Source organism: Haliotis cracherodii, unplaced genomic scaffold (genome assembly GCF_022045235.1).
Source record: "Haliotis cracherodii isolate W230 unplaced genomic scaffold, xgHalCrac1.p SCAF_3, whole genome shotgun sequence".
Lineage (NCBI taxonomy): Eukaryota > Metazoa > Mollusca > Gastropoda > Lepetellida > Haliotidae > Haliotis > Haliotis cracherodii.
The window spans coordinates 8354175-8377342 of NW_027266286.1; the positions used below are offsets into that span (position 1 = coordinate 8354175).

At 37.3% G+C, this 23168-nt stretch overlaps 1 protein-coding gene across 2 annotated transcripts in view; it reads right to left on the bottom strand.

Annotated features, from left to right (window-relative positions):
- Nucleotides 1-5278: 5278 nt before the first annotated feature.
- The window catches only part of LOC139473805 (cubilin-like), a 44545-nt gene continuing 26655 nt past the window's right edge, over nt 5279-23168 (bottom strand). For both annotated transcript variants that reach the window (XM_071256566.1, XM_071256565.1), the window contains exons 5-15: nt 22883-22921; nt 21563-21746; nt 20368-20555; nt 19472-19504; nt 18863-19079; nt 17522-17730; nt 16390-16563; nt 15583-15712; nt 14566-14636; nt 13844-13957; nt 5279-7641 (exon numbers count right to left, since the gene is read on the bottom strand). In XM_071256566.1, the coding sequence (XP_071112667.1) occupies nt 7388-7641; nt 13844-13957; nt 14566-14636; nt 15583-15712; nt 16390-16563; nt 17522-17730; nt 18863-19079; nt 19472-19504; nt 20368-20555; nt 21563-21746; nt 22883-22921 (1613 nt within the window). In that variant the 3' untranslated portion in view covers nt 5279-7387. The remainder of the gene's footprint in view (nt 7642-13843; nt 13958-14565; nt 14637-15582; nt 15713-16389; nt 16564-17521; nt 17731-18862; nt 19080-19471; nt 19505-20367; nt 20556-21562; nt 21747-22882; nt 22922-23168) is intronic.

The following is a 23168-nucleotide window of genomic DNA, read 5'->3' on the forward strand; positions in this document are numbered from 1 at the left end:
CTCATGCTTATTTTCATGGGTTAGAGGTCAAGGGAATTGTTAAACTATTCTTAACAATATAAAAGCCTCCGATGTAAATTAAAGGATAAATGGATCTAACATTAACTGTATCTAACTGTAAACCTAGTGAGGCGAACACATTATTAATATTTGAGCCATCACCTTCCGCGGTAAACTCTCCCTGACAGTCACCATCACTACACAAGTTCTATTTGTTCAAGAAGTAGTGTCAAGGTAGCTGTATGAGCTGTCAGTGTATAACATCTCCCTTGTTTCAACACAAGGTAGCTGTCGGTGTATAATATCCCCCTTGTTTCAACACAAGGTAGCTGTCGGTGTATAACATCTCCCTTGTTTCAACACAAGGTAGCTGTCTGTGTTTAACATCTCCCTTGTTTCAACACAAGGTAGCTGTCGGTGTATAATATCCCCCTTGTTTCAACACAAGGTAGCTGTCTGTGTATAACATCTCCCTTGTTTCAACACAAGGTAAGGTCTGTACTTGATTTCAAGAGGGACGACTGATATGTTTCAATTTAACTCAATGTGAGTATCATTTACATTAAACTACAAAATGTTAATCTGCTGGGCACAGACCTTAAATGTTCGGTACATATGTTTTAACCAAAGATGTTTCTTAGCAATGAGGTTTGTTAAAAGGGAAATGTATGGTGGAGAAACTTGATCAGATCCGACCAGATATAACGTGCTATCATCCCAAAATCTTCATGTTTTCCCTATATACATAAACGTTAACACCAGCACATTCAGTAACACAACCCAGATTAATCTTCAAAGTAAATCAACAGCATAAACACGAGTCACCTGGTCTTGATAGGACATACAGGAACTGGCAATGAGAATGATTAGCAATGACACACCTCACCAATAAGAACAGTGTTCACGCAACTGTAATTCTCACAGGAAACAGAATTTGACCTCACAATCTGCATGCTAGCTATTCACTGGGCAATCAATTATCATGAAGCAAACACATATGTATCATCAAAAAGTTGTACTTTGTTACAAAAATGATTTGATAAAAAAAGTGATAGTTAAACTCTGTGAATGAGCAATATATAGCTTGTGCTATGAATATATCAATAACTTGAAATGATTTACGAAAAGCAAATATTCAGTCAAGATGTACTAATGTAATCATGATCAACACAGCATATCACTCCTTATGAGACTTGTAAACTGAATGTTAGTCATTTACAAAAACCACTGACAGCAAGTTGTAATGTTATTCCTGAGTGTCATATGATCGTATAAGCAGAGGCAATGAGACACACTCAATATTTCATAGTGACACTTGTTTTTGAAAAGGGATATTCAGTCACAATCACTTTTCAAACAATTATGATAATACTAAGTAAGGAGGCAGTTCAAAAGTTGGACATTGGATAACAAACTTAATTCCATCAGTTCTGAGACACCACCTCCCCTGGAACTTAGCAGACTTGAAGAAAGAAAAACATGTATCAGAGTATCATTGCCTACAGCACTGCACAACAAATATTGCAGCAATGTCAACACAAGACCAAACCATCTTTTGGCACGCTCTTTCTTCCACTTCATCGTCTGTACAATAATGAGGACATTTAGTTTCAGGGTAACATTCAACAGTTTGAGCTGGTGCTGTTTTACTTGAACAGAAAACACTGAAACGTCAATTTGAGGGAAATATTACAGATCTGTTAAGGAATTAAGACATCAATCCGACACTGGATTTTGAACTGCTCCTTGACTGACTTCGAGCGACACATCATACAGTAACTGATGACCATTAAGCTGTGAGTCACTATTCAATGAGCATTGCTACACAATTAATGATGTAAAACAGATGCAGGAAGCACATGGACATCCAAGCAGTTGGTCATTAAAGCAAACTGTCAGTTCAGTTCATACAAGAAGAAAGCTTAAAAAATGGGTGCGTTTTCTACACATAGGGCTAAGTGTCTTTCCATTGGACGTCCTCCAAATACTGACATGACATATTGAATAGTTCTTTATACTACCACATAAGAATGATCATGTTTCCAGGTGGTTTGAATATTCCCTCTTACCTAAATGGGTTTTGTTGTTGATCTAAATGGATAGTAGTGCTTGATCCTATCAAGATGTGTGTGCATAGTGGCCAGAGCAACATGAATGATATTGCTACAATATACAATTACACTTTTGAACAGAACAATGACACTGTAACATATAGATTTAGAGCAATAACCTACACAAGCTCACAGTCAGATATATAAACACAAACTTAGGAAACAAACCTATTTTAGATCATGTAAGGTACTTCTGTAGACTGTTTTGTGACATGACTAACATATCTGTGTTTTATTCTTGATATGGGAATTACAGCTTCTGAACCATAAAGAAATACTCTTGCATAAATGAAGACATTTACTAGAAATAATCATCTCGCACAATTGATGCCCGATTTCTTTGACTTTGAAACAGAAATGACTCTGGGAATTAACAGACATGAAATGAAATTTGCAGGAAATATGCAGACTTACAAATTCATCAAAATCACAGAATGTACCGGTATATCAGAACGCTTCAAACCCACCAGTTCATGGCCATATATAGATTTGTGTGTTCTGTATAGTATTTGTCATTATTACATACCTGACTGATGTATATACATGTATCCCAATCTGTAATGTGTGTTAATTATACATGTATATATATTTGTAATGAATGTTGTACACATGTGATGTATCTGTGCATCTTGTGCTGTACATGTGTCTGTATGTAGATAATGCCACATGTCTTATTGTTCAGCTTCAGGCATAGTCAATCCAAACATTGATTAAATGATAACACAAGATCAAAATGAAACACTTCATTTTTACCACCAACACAAGTCCCATTTGTGTTCCTCCTAATAAACAAGTTGACATCCATATATTCTCTTCCTTATGTGTATCACTTCTAAATGCCTTGCAAAGACTTAAATTAATTGTTTTATAAAACAATACATTCATGGAACAATAATTTTGTCAAATAAATGCCTAATCTATACAAATTAGTCAGGGTGTCTCTGAGACCAATCACATCATGTTAGCCATTCATACAAGACCAAATCTGTAGCCTGCGGGTAATGAAGGTGTGGCCTATGGTTGACTGTGTACCTCAATGCCAATACATGTATGTATGTGTCAGGCAATATCAATTTCACTTGTACCTAAACATTCAGACTTGGACATGGTAGTATTTGTACACAATGATATATCTGTGTGCCTCCATTATCTTCAGATGAATCCTATAAATGCATGGTTATGTGTCTATTACAAACTGGACATGATACCTTCTGTTACAGTGTGTGGCAAGGGCATCTGTATGAGGTGAAGCTGGAGCATTGGGTTGAAATATGACACCATTTAACTGTTAAGTGACATGTACTTTATACATATAAAAAACTGAAGTATAAACATGACTTATGGTTGAAGAATCATACAACTGTTTTCATGTTTAGAAATATTTGAATTCATCATAACACATGTACACTCCTCTGTACAATTGATGGTTAAACTGTACATGTTGTCTGTACACATGGTCTGTACACATGAATAGGAGACATTTGAATCTACACAAGAATGATCATGGACACAATTATCAATATCACAGCTGATCATGCTGTAAGTCAGTTGATCAAGAGAAAGTCAAGACAGTCATGTACAGTCCATGTTGGAACTTCATATTTCATTCACTCAGGATCACTTTAACTACAGATCTCAGTTAACACTTGGGAGGTGTCCAGTATCATTCACTGAAACACACAACTCTCTACAGAACTACATACTCACTATCTTTGAAGCAAAGACTAGACCAAATCTCCAACATAAGTTTGCATTCATATTAAAACTACTGACATCCAATGGCAACATCACAACACTAATGGTCAGAATCTCTTCAAATGACCAAATTTTATGTCATGAACATACATAGAAAACAGAATGTAACTCTAAGTAAACAGAATTAACATATTCTTAGATATAGAAGTAATTGGCTGAGCTATAAAACAGAATCTAGAAATAATTCTACGTTGACCTCACTAAGTACAACCCATATACACAAAAAACAACTTTTCTTGAAGTATTTTTCATATATCTGAACAAATATACAAGATTATTTACAGGATTGAAGCAAGTAATGCCATATGTTACGGATGGATTATTTTGCTACCGATTCTCTCAGAGTGAGTGAGTGAGTATGGTTTTACGCCGCTTTTAGCAATATTCCAGCAATATCACGGCGGGGGACACCAGAAATGGGCTTCACACATTGTACCCATGTCGGGAATCGAACCTGGGTCTTCGGCGTGACGAGCGAACGCTTTAACCACCAGGCTACCCGACCGCCCCCGATTCTCTCAGAACATGACTGACAGCTCAGAGGATACTGTAACAAAGCAATAAGCATACTCCTGTTCTAATATCAGTGTAATGCCAGCTAAACATACCATACACTTTCCGTTGAGCACCACCACTATCTCCCCGACTACATGGAGTAGTTTAAACTCTGGATGAACATAACCAGTATTTGGAGGGGGTGAAGTATGAACAGAAATCAGCTACATTTGTAACACAAGGTTGACAACTCTCAGAGTGAAGTTACTTCATATCATATCTTTTGTTAGGCCACAATAAATAAAATTTCCTGATTTGCGTCCACATTTCCTGAGGTTGGGAGATTTTGTTTCTTACAGTTTAGTTTCATTAAAACTGTCTTTCTGGAACAAGCTATAATATAGATTACAGAAGGGGGGCAATGAAGAAAAAATAGATATCATTGATACCAGTATCAAGTAAAGCTGGTTTACAGTGGAACAGGGATATATGTATGACCAATAAATCACTCGCATCTTACATTGCTTTGGTATGAAAAGATAAGTTATTGCCAGATATTCTGTTGTTCCATCTGGCAGTGTCATGAAAATACATACAGCATTACCAATCAAGCAACAGAGTTAGAAGCAACAACTGTATATCATCCACCTATGCACAAGTATAACAACAAATACACATACATTCTCCATCCGATCTGTCCACAGAACAGCTCAATATATTCTCATCCTCAGGACCAACACATCTGTATACTAACACAGACACATGTGAGCTTATTGTACTTGTGGGAGTCCGTCCAATACCCATTGTGTCCAGCATGCCTCACTCACTCGACTGCCAATGTTCCTTAACTGCTGTTTCTTGTGGTTTCTAATATTGAGCAGGCCACATTATATAGCTGAAATATTAACAGTGGCGTGGCCAGGACCCCTCTATACAATCCATGACCAGATGCAGTAATAGGCCAAACTGCATGTGACAATCATACATATGTCAGCCAATCCTTGGCCAGAAGCAGTAATAGGCCAGACTGCATGTGGCAATCATACATATGTCAGCCAATCTGTGACCAGAAGCTGTAATAGGCCACACTGCATGTGGCAATCATACATAGGTCAAGCACGGTTCACCTTTTCTTCAGTGCCTTCTTAAAGGGGTACTGCCTATGCATACTGGCCATGATCAACTAAACCCTTTGTACATGTACTCTGACAGCACAACAATAATACTGTTCCCTGTGTACTGTTAATGTACATACACAACATATTTCTACACATCTGCACACACATTACCATGCACTGTTCTAGGCCATACTCCATACACTGGGTCTCTCTTACACATGTGCATGTACAAAAAAGTCTGCACACTTGGACATCAATGATCAACTAATACTGTCCAGTGCAATAGTAGGGATATTTTGACTGTACACATTTCTTCTTTACATTTGAAACTGTACATATAAATATGTCAAAACACAATTAACTTCCTCCTGTTAATTGCCAGGTATACAATGTAATCATCTGAATCCTTTGTTGTCTCAACTCAACCACCACAGGAAGTACAGTCACTGAAGGATAACTGTTCCGATGAGTGTGTCGTGGAGGTAATACTTGACGCATGTACTCAGACCTGCAGCATGTACACGAGGTAACTGTTTGGTACCTACCATCATGCAGGGTGACAATACTTCATATTCCTCTTTCCAAAGATCTTTCATCAAGTTACATTTCAAGATCCAACATAGTCATTTCGGTCATATGGTACTGCCATTTAAGGGTTGACTGACTTCGTCGTCTTCATTCGGATGAAGTAGGTAATACATCTGGGACTGACTTCTGTTGCAAGTACATATAATATGCACTAGGTTACTGACGACATACAAATGATCAGTTTCTGGACCAGGTTATCAGTTGTCCTGGAGATGTTCTGAATGTCAAGAGAGTCCATTGTCCTTGAGATGTTCTGAATGTCAAGGGAGTCCAGTACAAGAACAAACTCATGAATAGACCTTTCTTTCACGAGGAGATCATGTGCTTGTCATCATGAGGTTCAGTTCAGTGGACCAAGGGTTATCATAGTACTCAGGTCATTTATCACTTGTAGTCAGGTAAGAACTGTGGGTTTCATCCATTATTGTAGGACAGGATGCATTTCAATAGAATATACAGCCAATCAAGCCATTGATAATTGTTAAATAATCCGTATGTGCATCACAGAGACAACAAGTTTGTCCTACCATAGGGTGAAGTACCGATGAATGTAATAGAGGACATACACATTTATATCAAATGTCCAGGTCTTGTGAAACTATAAGAATGTTCATTCAATATCATGTAGAAGAAGCCGAGATCACAATTAAATAATGAAAGCTAAGGGATGCCAACATACTTGAGGGTTTGGTTGAAACACCATAACCAATGGGGTTGTTGTAATGTAATGAGTGTAGTATAATGTTCCTGATGTCCATGTTGAAGACATTCCACATGGAACCATTCAAATACAAGCTGGCCTTGATACAGTGCAAATTAAGTACATTGGATAGTGCCAAGAAAACGTCAAGGTACTGTCTTTTGTATGAATAAACGACACATATCCAGTATTCTACAAGCACTCTCTTCTAATTTGTACACTGCCAATGAAAGTTTTCTGATTTTCTTTCATTTCATTAGACTGCAAAAGGTACCATGAGCTCTTCAATCAGAAACACATCCTTCTTCCACGGGAGGTGATATCTAGTTCTCCCTTGATCATTTCTTCAGACATGGGATCTCGCTTCTTTGAAGGCTTTCTACAGCATGCCACACAAAGCTTTAGTTGCCCCACAATTATGACTTTAAAATACTGTTCAAGTATACTGTTAATGTGCACAAAGGGGACTCCAAGTATACTGCAATGGTACTGCACAAGTATACTCCAAACATACGCCATCAACTCATACACGGAAGCGGTGGTGCCCAGTTGTACATAATTGCTTGCTGCCTGTGTTTAACATATAATTTGAATCCTATATACACTAGAACGAGCCTCCATCATACCATAGAGACCTTCTGACACCGAGGACTCTCTTGAGTCTTCTCCTCCATGAGGAGTCTGTCTGTTGTGTTGCACCCTGTCGGAGCAGACACATATCTTACTTCTACATGATCATGATCAGGAGGAGTCCTTTCTGAGCGAAATTTCCGTCGGTGGTAAAATCCACATATTAAAAGGATGATACAGAAAAATGAAGATATGGACGTCCCTATGGCTATGTGAAGAATCTGTACCCCGGCTGTAGTTGGACCTGGAATTGACATAGACATTGTTGGTCAGTACTGGCCATGTGATTTCAATATCAATTCAAAGTCAAAATATTATGCACATGAAAAATAATCAAGATTATGCATGACTGAATTGGTCTTTATGTTATCCTGTTAACATAAAATAATATAACATTTTTAACTGGTTTTTATATACTGATTTTCGATAAATAAAAGAAGTATAGAATATGTACAAAGTTATTTGTGTGCAATAAAGGTAACACATTTTATCCTAAATGGTCCAAGTAAAGCCTACGGACCAAAAATGTAAAACCTGTAAGAATGATCATCTGAAATTAGGACGTGAAATCTGTAAATGGAATTTGGGTCTTGCTGAAAACAAAGCCATGCATTAGAACATACTGCATATCTTCCATGACATATGTACCAACCTGCCATGTACCAGCACTACTATTTTCAGTGACAAGGTATTTTATTTTGTGGAAAATTTCATGCCAATTTGATTATGACACTTTGACATTCTGAGCAGAAAACTTAGAATTTAGATCATAACCACCTAGTGAATGCCATAGTCAGCAATATTCAAGCTACATCAAGGCAACATGTAAATAATGAAGTCTGGACCGTCAACATCAGCATAGGGTCCATGCCACCTGGGTACTATGACACATAACCAGTCACAGCCTGAGAACCATCAATTCCAGGTAAGTCTCCTTTCATAACCAGTAATAGGGTGTGAGATATATTCTAACCTATGTCCTCACAGGTATCATAACCAATTATTTAATCCTCTAAATTTATGTTTGTGTCACTATTAAGAATCTAGTAGTGACTTGTTGGCACATGTGTCATGGTTCGTTCACAATCATGGTTATCATAAGAAGCAAAGGCAGTTAGGTTTACAGGCAGTCCTTTCATTCCAATCACATTCCTGCAGACTGTTGACATCCCCTAAACTACACATGCAGCACTATGATCATCTTCATAATGATGTCAAACTTGTTTAAACAATCCTCATATTTCTCAGTGAATGTGAATGTATATAATATAACAGAAGTGTATTTGACATGAAATAGTTAAGTTTGTGAGATTGTGAATATTTAATGGTGCAGTCAGCCATATCACTTATACAGCCATATCAAAGCAACCAGTTTGAAATCAAGTCTGGACCAGGCAAACCATGTCCAGAGCTTGAGCAACAATCCTCATGTAGTAGGGTTTCAAGTTGGAATCACAATCAGTCAGATGATGGTTCAGTATTGGGCTCTGCCTATGGTGGCTATCTGATCATAATTCTGTTCAATCTTTTTGAAGTCCTTCTGCCTTGGGGGCAAATTGTGAATATACAGGGCATTAACAGACCAGTGCTTGAAGTACTTGTGGCTATATGAAATCAGGACCAGTCACTTGCCCACATTCAGACTACAAGTTAATGTATCGGTGACATTGAACTACTTCAACTGTAGGACAACCTTTGAATCCAATAATATTCAAAAGCTGTTGGGTATTTTCTGTTACTGATGAGGTTTCAATGTAATTTAAAACAACAATGAACATGTTAACCATATTGACTGAACACATGTTATTTCAGCATGCAACAACCATGACACAACTCAGAAGCCCAAGGAAGTGGGGCAAACACCATGGTAGTATACTGCTGGCGGAGTCTCCAGCTGTCATTGAGGGAACAATCAACCAGTGTGCTGACAATTGTTGAAATACAGCTCTACTTAGCTGATGCATGACTTAATAATGGAACAGAAACTTTAGTTTGGCTGCTATTTGCTTCACAACATCCACAGATACCATTAGTTATTGAAGTTATGATCTGGGACAACAAGTGTCAAAGGGTGTATTACTTAAGTGACTCTTGGGCTGAAGATAATCTCTTCTGCTCTTCCTAATGAGTAGAATTGTTTGCCTGACTGATGCAGTGTAATTACTATGTATTACGCTGAAGTCAGCAATAGTTTAACTATGTCATGATGGTCTGTAAATACTCAATTCTGGGTAAGTAAGACTATCCAATGAGGTAAAATGACACAATCATCTTGGCTATAAATTGTGACCACTTGACCCTTATTGTGATGTTTGCTCTTGAGATAAGCATGGGATCCTTGGGACCTATTTAAGCCCTGAATGCCCACAAAAGATAATATTGTGAATATATACAAGATATTAGTCTGCTGTTTTTCCTGTATATCAAGTACACAAGTGAAAAAACATCACAGACTGTCATGTTGTCAGATGGTCACATAGATTCCCCTAACAAACTCATTGTATCCTGTGATCAATGAACATTATCAGACTGTTGTTCTTAGGTTCTTTACAGAGAAATACTTGTTTTTCTAAAATGTTCTTTGTTTACCGCCTAACATCACATCACAGGTTACTTTCATTGTGTCATTACATTCATGTTCAAAATATCATAGGAATTTCTCTGCTAGATGTAGAAAAACAAATATAATACCAACAAACACCTAACTTAACCTTCCATTCTTCCCATGTATAAAATATTCAAGAATGAGGTAAAACCTGCACAATGCCTATGTATTAGTATTTGAAGTATATTTTTCAACAATTGTCAAAATTATGCATTGTTTTTTCTTCAGAAAGTTGAGTGTTGAGGAGTTGAACAGGAGGGAGAGCAGGGCAGATAGAGATAAGGTTACATACCATGGGACCCTTCACGGTTCAATATATATACCGTGCCTGATTAATGGAAAACAAAATGCATTGGTGGATTGGCATGCACATGACGTATACACGCTAACGCTGAAGCATATTCCTGTTTCCCTCAGCCACAGCACTGACTGGCATAGTTACGTCCACCCAACTTGCAGCATGTTTTTATATTGCCTTGTGTCTGGATAACATGTCAAACTGATGACACCATCTTGCACATTTTTGTATTGCATGTCAAACTGATGATATCATTTTGCACATACTGCATCGCAAAAACTTGCACTGCATATCAAAAATTAGATTATTGCATATAGTTATCTATTAGTAATAACTGTTATTTGTTCAAAATGTCAGTAATTAAGTGGTTGACTAATACCTCAAGTTTTATTTATTGAAGACAGGATAGAAGTATTCTTGGAATGAGGATTAGACACTATATTTATATCTCTGGAAGAAGAAGGACACACATAAATTGTGTCTGTTCTGAAGGACCTCTTCATTGCCAACTCTGAGTCACGAATGTAATCTACTCTAAGTTTGAAGAACAATGTTATCATAATCTCTCATCTTAACAAGTGGTTCATGCATAAAACATCCTCTTTATCACATCAAATTACCCATATTTATCATATATTTCTACATAAAGCTCAGACAAAATGTGATTCACATCCAGATGACAATAATGATTAAGAACGATCAATAAATCCCACAAATTCAATTTGACAAGACATTAAATTTACTTGCAATTATGACCTATTCATTACACAGGTTGAAATTTTCAAACATTCCAAAACAACCTTACTAGGAATAAAATCACTCCTGCATGACCAATAATACCATTAACTAATCTCCCTAAATAGTCACTGTTTGAGTTTTGTTTTTGAAAGTCCAGATTTGGTGTTGGTGTGACAATACAACTGCAGCTGCCCTGTTGGCTCCTGATGCAAGTATGCCAGTCAGCACTACAGCAGGAAACAGTATGCCCATTCCACCTACCTCAATGTAAAATAAAATGTGTGAGAAAAAAGGAGTGACAAGTCACACTGAACACAATGACGGCGTGGAAACTCAACATTGATGGTGCTCCGCCTATATCCATGGAAGAAAGGAAAATAAAATAATACAAATTGGATAGGAAAATACAAGTGCCCATCAGTTTCAATAATTGCATATGAAAGTATCCTATTAGTTCTTGAACCTCTACCAGTGTTGATGCTGTGTCACAATCAGACTATCTTGTCACTCAGTTTCAATTTCCTTAAATGATATGTGAATTTGCTGTTATGTTTATCATATTCAGATTTTCTTTGAGAACATCTCTCAAAACATCCCTCTTTGAAGACCTACAATCTACCAGTGTGTATTGTGGCTTAAGTTGGACCTCATAGGAACTGTAAAGATTTTTCATTAAATTTTGTTTTTTTAAATTAAACAATTCCAAATTTTAAACTGATTTATGCCTACCATTTTCCTGTTCTTTAAACACTTTACTAAACATGTCTGGTTAGGCTTGAAATAATAAAGTAATTTTTTCTCAGGCAATGGCTTTTGAAAATATAGTGTGGGCGGTTGGTGTTTTTCAAATTTTATTTTTGGTTGTTCAAACTCGTATGTAACCAAACAAACAGATGTGTAACCAAATAAACAGTTGTGGGAAAGGGCCTCCCTACATGAATGTAAAATACTGAAATACAGTTGGACTTGGAATATTTAATTTTTTTTAAAAAAAAATGAAAAATGGAAATAAAAATAAAACATGCGGCACACTTTATGATGATGCAGGCGGTGCCTGAGAACCAAGACTATTATTATAGACTTGGTTTCACTCCTCATCACAGACGCACTGCAGTCTGAATTGGACGGAAAACGAGAGGTGAGACTTTATTACCCAAATATGCATTAAAACAACTCCCCTGCCCGCCCACTGCTACCCTGTGCTGATATGGTTGACATCAAACAGAAGAATGATCAATACACATAGTCGATGTCAAGATAATTACTAACAATATTCAGTTATTTCAGTTGATATTACAATTACTTTTGTCCTGTAGTAAAATATTTAATGGCTACTTTCCAGCCTACTTTAACACAAAGGTGAGTGACACAGTCAATAGAAGTACTGACAGGACAACTGGTAAATCAGCTGTTCAGTATCAGCACCCACTGTTTGATAATTTAAATTATGTATTATGAAGTGAAATGTTTGCCAACATTTTCTGATTGTGCACTTCTATTTTCATCCCCAAATTAAACAAAAACTGAATATTCTGAGCTGAACAACACAATTTGCATAACCAGCTGAAACAAAAAAGACAAGGTGAGCATCCAATGTACCCTGTGCAACACAGCAGTGCTCCCTATATGTACAGGAACACACACTAGCAGTGGTGAAGCAGATGCTGCTCAAAGATGATTCCCTACTTTCAAATTACAAAACATAAAAAGATCTTGTGTCACAAAACAACATAACATATATGCAATTGTAACTGTCTTAACAGGACAACTTAGGACAAAGATCAAATAACAGTTGACTAAAACAAGGGTCTTCTCCAATGAATGAAAACAGACGAAGTGAAAGGGTTAAAGTCACAGTCACGAAAACGTGATATTCCAAAACAAAACCCATAAATCCTGTCTGCTAGTCCAGGTGCATGTTTCAGTATGGACAGGCTATAACATTGTTTATATGCCAAGCAGAGTAGCAACATAGTCACTGTTTTTTACTGATCTATTCATATGGTTCTTTCATCACAAGTTTTTCCTAACAGATATTGGAATCTTTTTCAGGAGATGAAAGAGACTGATTGTTTTCTGGTGTCAATATTGCCTCAATATTGTAGCATTTCTTATTTTATTTTCTTCAGAGTCAAATTGGGCAAAAAAATTCTATTCTTCTAAAGAAGACATACCTTCATATCAAAATAACAAAGAGTGGTATATTGCATTGGTCTCTGCGTTTTGTCTGAACACTTATACCTGTACTTGAATACACAGTGAATTTTAAGGTTTTGTTTCTGAAATCTTCAGTCTTGGTGTACAAAAATGATCCAATGGTGGTATAGTTACTGTCAAATGTGACCTCCTATGTTAAGATCACAGACCTTATTTACCTTTGCAGCTTACCAGAGCACATTATACAGTATTAATACATGTGCAAATGTCACTCTAACATACAGTGCACTGTGTGTCTAGTTAGTCATGAATGCATCCATTGGCATACATCCAGAATGGATCGCGCAAATGCATCAAACTGATCAGATCTCTGCGTGCACATTTCCATGTGCACTGATGTATCTACACCAGGCGGTCAGCAGCATACATTATACTGACTGTTCAATCCTTTCTAAGTTTGTACAAATAGCACCTAAGAATCAAAATAAGTCTATGTGTGGATAACAAACCAACTATCACGTGTCTCTACCATGATGGCTACAGCTACTCTGCTCCAAAATCATTTCTCACATAATGTACTCTCCCACAACTTGGTTGCAATGAGATACTCAGTTCATGGTGGAAGGGAGACAACTCTGTCCAACTTACATTCGGCTGTCTCGTCTGACTCATCACCTCGGCCACAGTTGGGTAATTCATTGCACTTCAATTCAGACGATATGCAATAGTTGTTTTTAGCACACTTAAAACCAAAGCAGGTATCTGAAACAAAGTATATAAAAGATTCACATCTGAACATAGAAAGTTGACAATATTATACATATCCTTGTGGATCTGGCATCATTTTTCACATACAAGGGCATCAAAAGGTGTTGTGATTTAGCTTGAGGAAGTGTGTGGTGAAAAAGCTTCGACATGTTGGCATATTCAGACACTAATTTGTTTTCAGAAGCTTCCATCATCACAAATATTTGTACAGCACCGATTGTGACATCATCATATTCCTTGTACATATATTTATTATATATGTGTTATGTATGTTTCACTGAACCCTTCACCATAATGGACGGAAAACCTGATTGCAAAAATATCTCTACTCAACACAAGCCTAAACTATCAAAATAATGTTTCAAAATACTGATAAATATATACTTGTGTATCGTTACATCTGTAGTGCAAGCAGATCTAGTTGCTGGGCCCAAATGCCCAAAGTTATACTGATGCCCATCACAATAACAACTGCATAGCAGTCTACAGATCTAGAGTTACATCTTCTATCAACTGACCTGGGAAATGACACTTTAACTCACAACTGAACTAATTCTCAGCAGGAAACAATTGTTTCACAAACATATTATGTCAACACCTACCATCTTCATTGACTTCTGTCCATGATAACTTGAATCCTTTACCACCAAGTGACCGAAGTGATGTCACAAATCTGGAACAGATTAAGTCCAGGTGAACTTTTTGTCAATCAAATACATGTATAGGTATCAGTATGAGAGAGTATTATACAGCAAGTGTGTCGTACTGATTTTATGAAAAGTGTCAGAATTCTTATATTTCCCGAGCAAGAGCAAGGGTAATGCATGAATTTTTACACAAGTTTCATAAAATCAGTTTAACACACATGAGTGTAATTACATTATTGTTTATTATTTCTTCCTTCTTTTGAACTCCTCTTTAGAGCAAAGCACTGATCATGACCGTCATCTTAGAAAACCACAATTATCGGATGACATCAACAATCTTCACCTACGACATCATTTCCAGAGTGAAGTCACTCCAACATTCCGAAACAATACACTGGTGTGCGTGAAGTGTTTTTTCTAACCCTATGGGTGATAAACAACAATATGTAATCATACTTTGTGCAGTGATTCTAAGCAAATCAAACTGAATGAAATAACACATAGAAAAGATGCTGTAAAATGCAAGTAACTGAGTTAAACACTACTTTGAACCGTATTCAGTCATATCGTAGCTAAATGTGCAGACAAGCCCAACATGGTACACCAATACAACTAGACATGGGTATTGTGATGACAAACCAAGGATCATAATCACTTCTGGGTTTTCAACGCATATCAGTTGATCCTGGCACAGCTAAGGGACATAACTCAAAAGTGACCCTGCAATTCACTCTTGAGTTGTATCCCTTAGCTGTGCCAGGATCAACTGATATGCATTGAAAAGCCATATGTAAATACCATATGTACCTGCCACATTAAGTGCCTATACTTGAGTTTAAGGGTGTCCAGTTATAAGACAGAGAAATAAAGACTCACACCCAAAGCCGGAGTCTGGTCTTCCTCGATACCTACACAATCCTGATTATACATTAACTCTATTATCAAATGTGAAGTAAAAGCTTGATCCCTTACGTTATTCTAAAAGTGTCTCCCGAAGAGAGGAAAGCTATATTAGTGCCCATCTGGCCACACAGCACCTCGGCAGGCTGCACAGAGTTGATATCACTGTATATTCTCATCACAGAATTCTGGCAGCCCGTTTCTGAAACATAAAGGGTTAATCTTCTGCATTTGTTATGAAGGAGCTTCCTTCCACAAGGATCGATTTTCTATCTGAGCAAAACTTGTTGAAGTAGATGAGTGAGTGAGAAAGTATGGTTTTATGCAGCTTTTAGCAATATGTGGGGATAATATACACTATTTGACAGGTTTTGGTTTGTTATTTAATGCCACACTCAGCAATATTCCAGCTATATGACTGCGGTCGGTAAATAATCGAGTCTGGACCAGACAATCCAGTGTTTGACATCATGAGCATCGATCCACGCAATTGGGATATGATGACATGCATCAACCAAGTCAGCGAGCCTGACAACCCGATCCCGTTAGTTGCCTCTTTCCACAAGCATAGTCACCTTTTACAGCAAGAATGGGTTGCTGAAGACCTATTCTACCAAATTTTACAGGTACACAAATTCAGAGGATTCAGAGAAGATGTTGAAAATCTAGTTAAACTGGACAAATGGGGGTACATGAAGATCAAAAGGGGAGAGCAGGATAGTAAAATTCAAATACTTGTACACAAAAACCATTTTGTACTGCATACCAAATATCAAATATCCTACTGATACATGTAAACATGTTTGATGAGTGGGCAAAAATTGCATTTCCAGTATGATTGATGTGTTCATAAAGAGAGGACAATTCAGGCATACTTACGGTCCATCTTTCCTTCTAACACAAAGGTAGCTGTTTCTAGGAGTATTTTATTTGTGGGTTTACTGGCTCTAATCGTCCACTGACAAAACGTCTTTGCCTTGTATTTTCGAGGATAGTCAGGGCTTTTTATTATTCCTCCCGATCCCTGACTGTTTATTACATGCTTTCCACATTCTGAAACAGGACAAGTGATAGGTAACAGAAAACAGCAGGCACCAATAGAAGCCTTAATGTGTGTGTGTGTTGAATGTGTGTGTGTGTTGTATGAGTGTGTTATGTGAGTGTTGAATGTGTGTGTATGTGGTTATGTGTAATGTGTGTGTTTCATGTGTATGTTGTTTATGTGCGTGCGTGGTGTGATTATGTTGAGTGTAATGAGTGTGTGCGTGTGTTGCTTGTGTATGTTGTTTATGTGGTGTGTTGTATGTGTGTTGTGTGTGTGTGTGTGTGTGTTTTATCATGACCTCACTATGATTGCAGCACAAAACAACATTCATCTCAAATCCAGTGAATTGTTTGGCTGGTTCGTTCCTACATCTGTTTGCTAGCCCAACAGAACATTAAACATCCTACGGTACCTAATATTAGCCATACACATAAAGTTCATACACTTATCTGCTGACCACTGCAAAATTCTCTTCCCAGAAGCAAATAACAATTGATGCAATCCCCGAGTCCAAGGGTCAAGGTTATGAGTATTGTCTGAAGTTGATAATATTGCTGACGAGCATTGAAAGATAAAGACTTGAAAGTCCAAAGTAAACCATAACAGAAAGTATATTACTCAAAATAAAACAAGGATCACCTGATTATTTCATGTTACTTCAGTTCATCGGTCAGTATGGCATGACAGATGAACTATAGTCACATGAAAGAATCGAGTTTTTTGAGTTGTACAGTAAAATAAGTTTATAACTAACTCACTTATAACGGACTGACGGATATTACAAACTTAATTCTTGGTCCCAGCCATGTGCTGTATTGATGTTGCATATATGCTTATAACGAATTGCGGTTTTAACAAACTAAAATTAGCGGTCAGTTTAAGTTTGTTATAACCATAGTTTACTGCAGATATAATGATTCATTCATCTGACAATCAGTTCAGTGTGATGCATGTGTATGAACCTACTTCCATATATCTCCTCCTTTGTTTGGAAGTAGTATCTGGCCTTGAAGCCCATCTTGGTAATGGATTTGTTGGAATGGAAGACAATCTTCACCACCCTTGATGACGTAAAAGGGCCAGGAGCTATTGTGCCACAATGCCTCTCCACAAGGGAGAAGTTATTTTTGGTATATCCCTCTTCCAGAATCTCCAGGTAGTCCCTTCCCAGGCACCTGTAATGTATGAAAGCAAGACATTCAGTCTGTGGCTTCAAGTGATGCTACTGTATTGGGGTAAACTTCAATTTGCCAGTATCCTCATCTCATCAGGAAGAAATGAAGTTTGTGGCTTAAAGAGATGCTTCTGTATTTGGGTAAACTTAAAAGCTTTCAAGTGCCAGTATCCTTATCACATCACTTTATTATTGACAAAGGGTCATGAGCTAAGGGACCAAGGTGACAGAAGTTGATATACAGAGATGCATACCTTAGCTGCCAGGATCACTTTCACCCTATCAAAGAACACTTTCACCCTATCAAAGAACACTTTCACCCTATCAAGGAACACTTTCACCCTGTCATCCCAAAATAAGATTTTCATTACTTCACAAATCTGGTAAATCTTAAAATTTGTTATCAATTGTTTGAAGTTACCAGGTAACTTTTAATATATTTTTACATTTGAAGCATTTATTTCACTTGAAAGACAATTTTATCCATGAGATCACTTAAGAAACAAGATCGGAGAAAATACTTTTACTCATGTTTTTATTTCACTTGCAAGATAATTATTTTTATGAGATGACTAAAAAACCCAGACCTGACTGTTTTGGAAAATAATTTGTAAACCAAGTAATTAAAACATATAAAAAATAGTACAATGGCACTGTAGCTCACTTGGATATGTAGTCAGCAGTTTGAGGACTAACAATAAACTTTAATGATTTGAACAAAATATGATGTCACCATCATGAGAAACATATATGCCAAGTTCAACTCCCTGAGTCTTACTATTTCAGGAGAAGAAATTTTCAGAGCAAAATGTGGATTTTGTGAGCATGGGCCATGTTGTAAGTAAACGGAACTTGTGTACTGAATCCCACAACAACTAAACAAAGTCCAAATTTCATTCAAAATTGGCGCTCAAAAATAGGTTTTACAAAATGTCTGCCTCCATGGCAGCCAAATTGAAAATCAGATTTGAACCTTTGAACAAATTGGGGGTGTCATGACTGGTGCAAACAAGTATGTGAAGTTTCAGCTTCACTGGTTCAGATGACAAACAAACAGGTCATGACATTAGGTCACTTGACTTTCAGTCAGGTGAACAAGATGACAAAGGGATAGGGTTATTTGGTTCACACACCCCAGCTGGTTCGGTTGTCTTGCATCTAGATCAAATGTATCGAATGATATAAGAACGAAGACGTCATGGCCAGGGCGGAAGATGTATTCACAGGTGAGATCGGTCGGGTAGTTGCCAGGGTGACGCGGTGTATTGAATGTCCCAGATTGGCCACTGGTGTCATCATACAAGAACTTGCACTGGCCTTCTGAGATGGGAGTCCCTGGGATTGCATAATCTGGAACAAACAGAAGAAATTATTCTGAAGATGACAACTACTTTGAGAAGACAGTTTTTACACTGGATGAAAATGTGTCGTGTTAGTTTTAAAGGTGAGTTTTAAAGGTGAGCAAATTAATTGTGTACTTACTATTTTTTATCCATGGCAATAAGGTATCTATTCTGAATGATTGAACATGTTTGAAATAGTTCATGTGGTGGTTAGAGACAGACTATGTCAAATTTTCTGCAGTGTTTACTACAGGTGGATATAAGGAGGGGAATGTGTGCCTCCATTTTGAATTCCTGGTAGCAAATACATAACACTAGAGGATTGAGTAAAAGATGAAAGGTTTGTATTTGTTATTTATAGCTGCAGAATTAACAGATTGGACCAGAGTGTAGACTGACCCTCTGAGATCTGGGTCCCTGGGATTGAATAATCTGGAATAAAAAGAAGAAATTATTCTGAAGATGACAACTAATTGTTAATTACACTGAAAGTAGAGAAGTCTACAGTCAACCCTTGTTTAGTCCACTTGATCTCCATAACAGAAATACAGAAAACTACATACTGTTGTTTGGTGCTGATATAATCTGGAAGTATTCAAGAATACTATAGATACACTAACTGTCCCTGAATCACACCATGGAGACAGAATGATGGTTTAACTAGATCACTTCTAACTGGATCGACTTGATCAACCTAACACACAAATTGTGAACTGGAATTTAACTGAAATATGATTGAATGAAGAGATGTGAAATTCAGCTCGTTTTTCAGCATGCAAAAGGTATTCATAACAGTCATCTATTTGATCACTGACATGTTGTTTGTGATAGGAAAGTTGGAATACTGAGCAGGAAGTACATGTGGAAGAGTATATCTACAATTGAATTGACCCTTGAATTGCAACACAACAAGGGTTGACTGTATGGCATTTGCCAAGAGGCATGTCATGTAGGCATTGAACATGCAACATCACATTTCCAAGTTTTTATATTTACTTATTTCTATTTGGTACAATATAAATCCTCAATAAATTGTTCAGCTGAGCTAAAACTTCTGTCATGAAAAAACTAGTACAAACCTGATTCCATCTTATTCAATCCTCTTATGTTAAGTTTTAAATATCTTAAATAAAGATACTGAACATATCTGGCCCTAAGCACTACCATTCAAACAACCATATTCCAAACATGTTCAATCCTTCCAACAGATACCTGGACTCACATGGATAAACATGTCAATGGATTTGCAGAAAGAAAGTCTTGTCAGTAGGTGTCTCCTACACTAGATTGCCTACCTGTAATAAACTTGTACTTGGACATGAAGCGCCCGCCTTGGACGGCCCCTCGAGTGTCCAGGGTCAGGACTAGACGGGGACCTTGACTCGTCAGAGGTGGGGGTCGCAGTGTCCCGCAGAATTTCTCCTTCACAGTTCCATCCTTCAGGCGACTATCCTCATTCAGACCAACATATCCAAGTGCACAACTGAAACATTATTTACATATAGTCCAATGTATTGTCATAAGAATAACATTGTGCATGTGTATGGAGTGAGTGAATGAATGTTGATTTGCAGTCATAATCGTCCAGATATATCCCACCAGTCTAAAGTCTGCACTGTGCAGACCAGATTTGACTATAGGAGCAATAATCCAGATATATTCCTCCAGTCTACAGTCTGTACCATGCAGACCAGACAACACCAGCAATAATCCAGACAACACCAGCAACAATCCAGATATATTCAGCTAGTCTATAGTCTGTAGCATGCAGACCAGACACCAGCAATAATCCAGATAGATCCTTCCAGTCTATAGTCTGTACCATGCAGACCAGACAACAACAGCAATAATCCAGATAGATCCCTCCAGTCTATTGTCTGTACCATCCAAACTACACCAGCAATAATCCATATATATCCCACACGTTTATTGGCGTTACATGACACACAGTCAGTCAGCTTGCACATTGTGACCACCCAACAATCATTGGTTGAATCTTGTGATAAGCTTAATTGGGGTACTGGTGACCTATTGCAGAATTCTGCCAAGCCTCAAATGTACACCATAAACATATCTTGCTCATATGCGTTCCAAAACTTCTGACTACACATCCAGGTAAGTTACATTGCTCACATTGCTACAGTGACAATATATTTTTTTCTATTACTATGATCACAAACTTCTGAAAATGTGTAAAGAAATAAAACAAACATCTGTAAAAAATATACCATTCTGTTTCAACTGAAAACATAAAATGACACATCTTAGCCATCGGACACTGTTGCAAAGAGTGAAAAGGTCGGAACAACTAAAGAAATATAATATGAGATTTTGAAGGAAAACTGTTTCTATATTTGTAGTATGTCTTTATAGATAATAGATTTCCAATAAAGCCTAACACATGATTTGTGCACTGCGTCACTGGTGTCTTCTCTACTCGTCCACTACAGGTATCAATCAAACAACGAACCTTGCATGTCCACAACTTACTAAGGCATATTCCCTGGTATGTCGAAGTCGAAGAATAATATCCTAGCTTTCTCCAGATGCTGTCTGTCCATAAGGCCATCCAGGTAGTACCGACAGGTGATGTTTTGAGGGAAGGAGGCCGGATAATTGGGGGACTTTATTGTGCCATTGGTCTCTTGCTTACTCATTATTCGTTGGTCACATTCTGCAATGATATAAAAAACAAGACATATGAATGTAGTCATGGCAACAGCAGTGGCGCCTTAGACTAAAATATAGTCTCCGAAATGAAAAGACTGAAAGTTGTTTTTTCTTCAAATTGTTTAAAAATTTATAACAGAAAGGAGCCAAGAGAATCTTTCACATTCTGAAACTGAAGAAATCTAGACTTGCATATTTTTGCTTTGGGGTCAGAGAGACTAGCTGTACCTATACTTTAATATGCCACAGTATTTCTAAAAGAAGACATGCTCACCAAAATTATATTTTTATCAATTTTGTCACCAACACATTATCAATGAAAGGTACACCCAAGCCCTCATATACTTTGTCTACATCAGACAGTATCTCATGTCTGCTTTCAGAACCAATTGCTTTTAGCTGAGCTACTTTGAGTTCAATAGGTCACACAAAATTGTGATTTTAATACTATTTCTGATGTGAAACAGATTAATACTTGATGCTTAGCTACAAACCTCTTGATGTTTCTATTAACTTCTCGTTCTTTCCACTTACATTATATCAATATTTCCAAAGAGGAAATAACCTAAATTTGTTAGTCTAGTAACTTGTGTCATAATTCATGAAACATAAGTTCTTTTCGAAACCCATGTCTCATGTATCCCACAACTACTTAAGTTAATGTGTCCTTAACTAGTCATCTTTGGACATATCATGTTCTCTGTAAGGAGCGGTATTACTATAGTCGCAGCACTAAGACAATCTCAACTCCCATACTTTAACACAGGCTTACAATAGCCGCAGCACTAAGACAATCTTAACTCCCATAGTTTAACACAGACTTACAATAGTCGTAGCACTAAGACAATCTTAACTCCCATACTTTAACACAAACTTACAATAGTCGTAGCACTAAGACAATCTTAACTCCCATACTTTAACACAAACTTACAATAGTCGTAGCACTAAGACAATCTCAACTCCCATACTTTAACACAGACTAACAATAGTCGTAGCACTAAGACAATCTTAACTCCCATACTTTAACACAGGCTTACAATAGTCGTAGCACTAAGACAATCTCAACTCCCATACAGTACTGGGGACCGACTCCGACCTAGAATCACTTCCGAGTTGCTCCATTAACACACTGCCACCTACCTGTTCCTATTAAGTGTTCTGCATCAGGTAGGATAAAGTCTGAAATAGAAACATTTGTTTCTTCTACAATTTGGCAAATATAGAAATGATCATACTTAGTAGTAATGTGTAAGAAAGTAGTTAGAAAAAACACGCAGAGACTTTATCCACGGTCTTATCCATTTCAATATGATTGAATGAATGAATGAATGAATGAATGAATGAATGAATGAGTGAGCGTTTCATGCTGCTTCTAGCAATATTTCAGTAACATCACACCAACCCTTCACGCATTGTATCCATCCTA